This window comes from Setaria italica, chromosome II (assembly GCF_000263155.2).
Source record: "Setaria italica strain Yugu1 chromosome II, Setaria_italica_v2.0, whole genome shotgun sequence".
Taxonomy (NCBI): domain Eukaryota; kingdom Viridiplantae; phylum Streptophyta; class Magnoliopsida; order Poales; family Poaceae; genus Setaria; species Setaria italica.
This window is the reverse complement of record NC_028451.1, coordinates 34,024,056-34,032,905: the sequence shown is the minus strand read 5'-3', so window position 1 is coordinate 34,032,905 and position 8,850 is coordinate 34,024,056. Positions and strand designations below refer to the sequence as shown.

Here is an 8,850-nt window from a genome sequence, read left to right as displayed (position 1 = left end):
AATTTTGTGAGAGCATGATAAAGTTAATTAGATCATGGTGCTGTTATTTTCTGACCAACGTTGTTAATAACTGTATCATGATTTAAAAAGTTATTTTGATGCTTTTATTTCTATTTCTGCCCAACGGTGATATAGTTTTAAATTGCATCAACAGTTGTATGTTTTATTTTTTGACCAACGTTGGAAATGACTCATGCAATTGTCGTTATGATCGCATTTATGGATTGTGAATTTCAGGATCATTCAACTTAATGGCGTGTCTCAAAGAGATACCCATTCTCAAAGGCAACAACTACACAGAATGGAGGAAGAAGATTGAGTTCTCCTTCGTTTGTGGAGAAGTTGACTGGGTACTGACCACACCGCAGCCACAAGCTCCACAGAAGCCAGTGAGGGCTGATGGTGATGATGATGCTGCATGGCAGCAAAAGGAGAGGGACTATGCTCCACTGGAGTTGGCATACACCCTTGAGAATAAACAGTGGACCACTGCCAACAAGAAATGTATGGCTTTGATAAAGAATACGATTGAGCCTGCCATTTTGGGCTCGATCGCAGAGTGTGACTCCGTTTCAGAGTACCTCGACAAGATAAGGAATCAGTTCACTGGTTCCTCAAAGATATATGCTACCCAGCTGTTCAAGCAGCTGGCCACAGAGAGGTACAATGGCGGAGGGACTGGCATAAGAGATCACATCATGAGGATGTATAACTTGGCAGCGCAGCTGAAGCCTATGGATCTTGAGCTCAAGCCTGGGCACATTATGCATTTGGTTTTTGCTTCTCTGCCTAAAGAGTTTGACACTTTTGTTGTCAATTACAACATGCAGCCAGAACAGTGGGACATGGAGAAAATGATTGCCATGTGCGTGCAGGAAGAGGACAGACTTAGATCCTCACATGGTGGCTCATTGCACTATGTGAAGGATAACAGAAAAAAGATTGCTAATCCCTCTTTCAAGGCACGTGGAAAAGCTCCTATGCAGCAGAATCACCAAAAGCTTCTCCCAGTAGACAAAGACCAATGTCTACATTGCAAGAAAAAGGGGCACTTCAAGAAAGACTGCCCCGACTGGTTAAAGTCAATAATGGCAAAAAGAGGTGAGAATACTATTTCTTTTGTAAATGAATCCTTGTATACACAGTATTCGAAATCTACTTGGTGGATTGACTCAGGTGCAACTGTTCATGTTGCAAATTCTTTACAGGGATTCCATTCGACGAGGACTACGCAAAGAAGCGAAAGATGCGTTGAAGTCGCAAATGGAGTCCAAGCAGAAGTTGAAGCTGTTGGCGATGTCTCTTTAGAGCTAGTTGATGGTTTCATGCTTGTACTTAAAGATGTGCTTTATGTTCCCTCATTACACAGAAACTTAATAAGTATTTCACGTTTGGACCATGATGGTTATGAATGTCATTTTGGTAATGGAAAGTGTGCCATTTGGTTCGATAATGCATGTGTTGGTGTTGCCATCCTTCACAATGAGTTGTATTTATTATCATTACGTGAAAAAGTTAATTCTGTGTGTGATGTGAATATGAATGTATCCTCGTCAGAGAAAGAAACAAAGAAAAGAAAGAGAACTCAAGAAGTATCGTCGAAATTATGGCACTGTCGTTTAGGCCATATTTCGAGGGGGAGAATAGAAAGACTAGTTAAGAATGAAATTCTTCCTCAATTAGAGTTCTCAGACTTAGAACAATGCGTTGATTGCATTAAAGGAAAATTTGTAAAGAAAATTAAAAAAGGCGCTAAACGTAGCACAGGAATTTTAGAGATAATCCACACTGACATTTGTGGACCTTTTCCTGTGAAAAGTGTGGATGGCTATGACTTGTTCATAACATTCACGGATGATTACTCCCGTTACGGTTATATTTATCCTATCAAAGAAAGATCAGAAGCCTTGGATAAATTTAAGATATTTAAAGCTGAAGTTGAAAATCAGCATAACAAAAGAATCAAAATAGTAAGATCCGACCGTGGGGGGGAGTACTATGGTCGGCATACCCCATTCGGCCAAGTTCCTGGACCCTTTGCAAGGTTCTTGCAGGAAAATGGCATAGTAGCCCAGTATTCAATGCCGGGCGAACCTCAGCAAAATGGAGTAGCTGAAAGGCGTAACCGTACACTGATGGATATGGTGCGCAGCATGATGAGCTATTCCACCTTACCATTGGGACTGTGGATGGAGGCGCTGAAGACCGCCATTCACATCCTTAATAGAGTACCAAGTAAGTCGGTGCCCAAAACACCGTACGAACTATGGACAGGAAGAGTACCCTCACTAAACCACTTACGTGTGTGGGGGAGCCCAGCTGAGGCCAAAGTGTTTAACCCAAACATCGGGAAACTAGATCCCAAAACAGTTAGTTGCCACTTCATCGGCTACCCGGAAAAATCAAAGGGTTTTCGTTTCTACTGTCCAGACAGATTCACAAAGTTTGTAGAAACGAGACAGGCGATTTTCTTAGAGGATGAGATGGTGAGGGGGAGCATGGTAGCTCGAGAAATTGATCTTGAGGAGAAGCGGGTGTGTGCACCCAATCCGATGATTCAGGAACCATACTTCTCACTACCTATTATTCCCGCACCGATAATTCCTGAGGTCGTGGTGCAGGCACCTGCTACAGTTCCTGATAGTGTGGTGCAGGCTCCTGCTGTGATTCCACCCGTGGAAACGATGAGTGAAGTTTTGGAACCTGTCCTTCAGGAGCCAACTGAACCCATCATTGCACACGAGGAAGAGTTGCAGCAGCCACCTCAGAATAGTGTGCCACAAGCAGAGGCACAAAATATGCCTGAAAGTGAGGGGCCTAGAAGGTCTCAAAGGGTCAGAAAATCAGCCATCCCTGATTGTTATAAAGTTTATAACACAGAAGAAGTTCATATAGAAGGTGATCCCACTTCATATGAAGAAGCCATGAAAAGTGTTCACTCATCGAAGTGGCTAGAGGCCATGGAAGATGAGATGAAATCGATGAGTTCCAACAATGTTTGGGAACTTGAGGAGATTCCTAAAGGAGCCAAAACAGTAGGCTGTAAATGGGTCTACAAGACTAAACGTGACTCCAAAGGGAATATAGAAAGATATAAGGCGAGACTTGTGGCAAAAGGCTTTACACAAAGAGAAGGAATAGATTATAATGAGACTTTCTCTCCTGTCTCATGTAAAGACTCCTTCAGAATCATAATGGCACTAGTTGCGCATTTTGATTTAGAGTTACATCAGATGGATGTAAAGACGGCATTTCTAAATGGGGATTTAGAAGAAAACGTCTACATGAAACAACCAAAGGGTTTTGTCATGGAAGACAAAGAGCACATGGGATGTCGTCTAAAGAAATCCATTTACGGATTAAAGCAAGCCTCAAGACAGTGGTATCTAAAGTTTAATGATATAATAAAGAAATTTGGGTTTCAAGAGAATATAGAGGACAATTGTGTCTATGCAAAGTTCAAAAATGGGAAATACATTTTCCTAATCCTGTATGTAGATGATATTTTGCTTGCAAGCAGTGATATCAATCTACTGCAAGAGACAAAGAAGTTCTTGTCCTCAAACTTCGATATGAAGGATCTTGGTGAAGCAACATATGTTTTGGGCATAGAAATTCACCGAGATAGATTGAATGGGGTTCTAGGGTTATCGCAAAAGGCATATTTAGAAAAGGTTCTAAAGAAGTACAATATGCATGCGAGTAAAGCCACACCTGCTCCTATAGTCAAGGGCGACAGTTTTGGGAATTTTCAATGTCCCAGGAACCAGTACGAGATCGATCAAATGAAAGCGGTTCCATATGCTTCAGCTGTCGGAAGCTTACAGTATGCACAAGTGTGCACTCGCCCTGACTTAGCTTTTGTCACCGGGGTTCTCGGTAGATATCAAAGTAATCCAGGAATAGAACACTGGAAAATGGTAAAGAAGGCGTTGCGCTACGCGCAAGGCACAAAAGAACTCATGCTTACATATAAGAGATCTGATTCCCTAGAGATAAAAGGGTATTCAGATGCAGACTTTGCGGGAGACAAGGATGATAGAAAATCCACGTCTGGATACGTATTCACTCTCGCAGGAGGAGCTATCTCATGGAGAAGCTCAAAACAGAAAGTAACTGCGTCATCGACGATGCACGCAGAATTCATAGCATGTCATGAGGCCACGGGGCAGGCAATGTGGCTAAAGAAATTCATACCCGGATTGAGAGTGGTTGACTGTATTAACAGACCACTAAAGATGTACTGCGATAATGAACCAGCAGTATTCTACGCTCACAACAACAAATCAAGCAATGCTTCCAAAGCCATTGAGATAAAGTTTTACGTTGTGAAAGACAGAATCCAGGATCACACTATAAGTCTCGAGCATATAAGAACAAAAGATATGCTTGCGGATCCGCTCACAAAAGGCTTACCTCCCAATGTGTTCAGGGAACACTTAGCCGGCATGGGTTTAAGGGAAAGCCTATGATTCCTGGATTAGATAAGGCCCAAAAGAAACAGAATTGTTTCAAAATAGAGAGGTGTGTTGTAGCTGTTGATTCTATCGGCAATCAAGCTGTGACGATGAAACATGCTCTGCATATTAATCTACGATGAAACGAATAAAAGTGAAAAGTATAAAGCTAAAAGTAAATGATGAGATCAAGGGGGAGAATGTTAGATTGATCTCTTTCCCGATTGGCCCAAAGGCCAATCAGGACCTTGATCTGCGCCCTGATCGGGGGCGCTTACCCTATCAATGGGTAGTGGGCCCCTGTCGCGCTGCGCTATATAAACAGGGTGGGGGGACCCGGCTCGGCTCACGAGGTTCGCCGCAGCCAGCCGCCCCCACCAACACACCTACCGATCTAGGTTGCGCAGCAGCGGCGGGAAGCGCCACTGCCACTTCACCGGTGACCGGACTACACTGCGCATCGCTGCCTTGCGCAGAACTACACCAACCGAACCCGCGATGGCCAGCAGCTCCGCTGCTCCCACCCCTAGGGGTGAAGGTACCCCAATTCCCCCTCTCTCACACTAGGCACTCACCAGGAACTCCTAGTCTCTCATGTCTCTCTCTCGAACCCGACTAGATGTGCTCTAGTGATCCTAGGCTAGGGCATAACATTGGTATCAGACACGACTAGATGTGCTCTAGTGATCCTAGGCTAGGGCATAACACTAAGTAGTGGTCGCAGCCGCAAAAACGAGTACAAGAATTTTGCATCTTGACGGCGTGAGCGCTGAGGGCTCTCGGGTGAGCCAGCACGGTTGGAGTGACCATTTTGGTCTGCTAATGTGGCTCCATCGAGATGAGGACTCGGGTGAGCTAGTACGGTTGGAGTAACCATTTTGGTCTGCTAATGTGGCTCCATAGAGATTCGGGAACAATGGTTTGCTCTTGTGATAGTTGGGTTTTCTTAACTTTTTAACGATTGTATTCAAGCTCTCAGTTTTCTTGGATTGCTCATTTTATGATGGGATCTCATCTCGTCGATTCTTTCTTCTCTCTTTTTCCCCGACGGGCAGCATTCTTTTCCACGTATGTGCGGTGGGCCGGTGGCGGTGTTTGTAGGTATAGGTGGAGATTCGGCCCAGACCACGAAGGAAGGAAGACTGGACGGACCAATCTCCCTCCCCCGGGGCGTATAATTGTTGGGCCACAAGTAATTTTGTAATGTAGCCCAAAAGCATCTAGACTTAACAATAAGGAAAAAGTCCTCGAGGTCCCTCATATATTGCCGTAGTCCGAGTTTAATCCTCATGTGTAAAATCGGATATCAGTAGCTCAGTTCTGCTAGGAAGCGATTTGGCCCACGACTCGCATTCAACGATCAAAACAAAAGTGCAAGCTTAAATATATCTCCCGCATTTGGCACACTATTTTCTTTTGAAAACAAGCTCCCACAGTGTAACTCATGTTGCACGACACGATCGCTTCATCAGGCAGGAAACGTCAAGGCCAGAGAGAGGCTCATCTGGTCCGTGATAAACTGATAATCAGAGTCATCTTCATGAATAATCATGGTCTTCTCTAAAATAGAACGGTTCGTATTTTGCGCATGAAATCCGGACGACCGGACGAACGGACGGGTAGTACACTGTAAGCACAGCTAAATAACATGCAGAGTATGCTGCAAACACTACTGCCGGCAGCGAAAGAGCGGGAACAGGGCCACTCCATGTACCTGGCGAGCACGAACACAACGCCGTCGATCTCCTGAGATCAAAGGGCCTGCAAGTTATGGAAGCCGCTCAGCGCTTCCTGGAGGTGCGCTACCGCGCCGTCGTAGTTGACGAACCCCATGAACCAGAACTCGTGCTTGTCCGCCGACACCAGCTGGATGAACTTCTCTGCGGGCTTGAGCTCGCTCGCCGACGCGCTGGCCGCCCTCAGCCGGTGCAGAGGAATCGCCACCTGCACGCACGCGTTTGCCGTCTTAGCAAAAGAAAACGTTGAAGGACTACAGAGGCCAGTGCAGAACGCGACTGCGTGCTCGATAGTCGATACTCGATACCTTGTAGTAGCTCCATTCCGTCCTGTCACCGCCGCCGGCGTCGTAGGACAGGGGGCTGTCGCTGCAGAAGGCGACCCTGGCCGTGGAGAGGTAGAGGATGCCCATCACCGGGCCGGCGGCCGTGGAGAGGTAGCAGGCGTAGGACTTGCGGAGCTGCTCGTCCGGCGGGGCACTGAAGGCCCGCCGGAATATCTTGTCGTGGCCGCCTTCCGCCAGCACCTTGGTCCCCTGCGCGATCCTCGCCACGGCCGCCTCCCCGATGCTTGGCGCCGTCCTCACTGGCCAAAGAAACCACTTGGAATTGAAGTAAGCTTTGACTACCAGTACTAATCTGATGATGATTAAGCTAGACAAAAAGCGGCGATGATTAGCGAGGTAACGAAGAATCACCCACAGTGCTGCCAAGTGTTGCGCGACAGATCCTCGGCCTTCCTGGTCGCCTCCCCGACCTTCCGCCCCCACCGCGACAGCGCATTCTTCACCGCCTCCTTGGTGCCTGAGCGCGGAACAGCAAAACTGTGTAAGAAGCGCCGGACTGCAAAGAACCGAGAACCCAAATTGATCGGCAACTTCTGCGCACGCACCGTTGGACGACGCCGGCTGTACAGGCGAAGGCATCGCGTAAGGGCTGGCCTCCGTTGCCGCCGGCGGCGACGACCAACTTCTCGCGGCCGGCTGCATCGCTCGCGATTGGGATGTTCCCTTGTTGTCTCCTGTCAAATTCCCGTTGTTCCCTCGCGCGTATCGAAATGGGCTGGTTGCTTCTGCACGACGGATACGGCAGCAGCGCTGTAGGAAACGTAGGATACTCCACTCCACCACTATTTACCGAGCGCGACGGCGACGAGCCACCAACCACCCCATTCTCCGTGCCGTTTCGGTTGCACCGGCTCCTGTATCTGTGCAAGCGGGTGCGGGGCGCCGGTGTCAGCGAGAGGGTGCCAAGGTAAGCGGCCGGGTTCGGCGCTCGGCAGCCGCCCGTAGCGGCCAGACCGCCGGAGCGGGGCGGGTCGACGGAGACGTTCGGACCTAAGCGTGCGATGCCACGTGACGGGCGCAGCTGCAGCGACCCCCGGCCGGAACGGCACGGCACGGCTCCATGTTTTAAAAAAGGGGATCGGCGCTGGTCGAGACGAATGCAACGTTGCGCAGAGCGGACAGCGACACCGCTCCTTGTTCGCGTCACGATACGCGACCTGACCAGGTTCGTTGCTACTACCTCCGTTGGACAGACAAGAAAAATTATGGAATCTCGTCCGTTAAAGAATCAATATTACAGCATATATTTTGAAACTACATAGCATTGAATCAATATTACTGGAACATGATTAGAACTGCAACGGATGATCTACGGCCCCGTTTGTATTCGCTTATTCCTCGATTACCAGCCAAAATAAGCGAAAATTCCACACAAACATCTCGATTATTTCTCAATTACCAGAAAGCCGCTTAGCACACAATTCACAAAATAATGGGCAACCCTATTTTTCAGTACGCGGCCTCAGCCTCGCTTACCCATTAAGCGAGTCAATTTTCCCTCGATACCCCTCCAGGCCTCCACCACCGACGCCTGCCGCCCTCCGCGCCCGCCGCCTCCCAGGTCGCCGGCACTCGCCACCTCCCTGCCCTCCGGCGGCGGCCTCCCTTCCTTCCAGCATCCGCCTCCCACCCATCCATGTCCGCCTCCGGGAGCGAGTCGTCACCGCAGCTGACAGGGAGCACGGACGGCCGGGGCATGCCGCTTGCCCCGCGTGAGCTCGCAGCAGCGGGTCCGATGGGTGGAAACCTTCGGCGCTGAGGTCGACGGAGCAACAGTAGCAGCTTGGCTAGTGGTGAGGCGGGGCAGCACCGCAGCAGCAGCGTATGACCAGGGGCTGGATGGGCGTCGGCGTGGTGTGGAGCAACAGAAGAGAGGAGAAACGGATAAGAAAGGGAACGAAGACCGAGAAATGGAGGAAAAAAAGAAAATGGCGATCGGACGCGAAGGAAATAGAAGTAAAGAAAAAAGAAGGGAGGAAAAATGAGAAAAAGAAAACGGAAAAGAAAAAAATGAGTGATCATCATCCTTAGGGTACTTCAGGCATTTCACTACTCAGGGCAGAGAATCGACGGAAAAAAAATCAGAAGTGTTACATCTAACTTATTCAGACATTATTCACATAGTAGATTCCCCAGGCAGTTGGTTTACTAGACAATCCTGATTCCCAGTGAGCTCCAGATAAGCAGAAACAAATAGTCTGCCACTCTTACTTCGACAATCGGAGATATATTAGTACCGTTAAATAATATCTACTTCGCAGAATAAAAATTAGAAGAATAATAGTTCTCATAGGAGCGAAGCCCGACTAG

General features: G+C 48.0%; 1 protein-coding gene across 1 annotated transcript; it reads right to left on the bottom strand.

Annotated features, from left to right (window-relative positions):
* Positions 1 to 5,921: 5,921 nt before the first annotated feature.
* On the bottom strand, positions 5,922 to 7,299 carry LOC101782356 (GLABRA2 expression modulator). Its single transcript, XM_004957010.3, has 4 exons — positions 7,086 to 7,299; positions 6,896 to 6,997; positions 6,502 to 6,779; positions 5,922 to 6,401 (listed from the first exon to the last, which is right to left on the bottom strand). Exons 1-4 carry the CDS (start codon positions 7,180 to 7,182, stop codon positions 6,210 to 6,212), a joined length of 669 nt encoding a protein of 222 aa, XP_004957067.1. The 5' UTR covers positions 7,183 to 7,299; the 3' UTR covers positions 5,922 to 6,209.
* Positions 7,300 to 8,850: the final 1,551 nt, after the last annotated feature.

Bases quoted from the DNA above. Each gene is read 5' to 3' on its own strand.
- LOC101782356 (XM_004957010.3), bottom strand. From the start codon at position 7,182: ATGCAGCCGGCCGCGAGAAGTTGGTCGTCGCCGCCGGCGGCAACGGAG. The intron at 6,998-7,085 runs GTGCGTGCGCAG...TTCCGCGCTCAG, and splicing joins ACAGCCGGCGTCGTCCAACG to GCACCAAGGAGGCGGTGAAG. The intron at 6,780-6,895 runs GTGGGTGATTCT...TTCTTTGGCCAG, and splicing joins GCGCAACACTTGGCAGCACT to TGAGGACGGCGCCAAGCATC.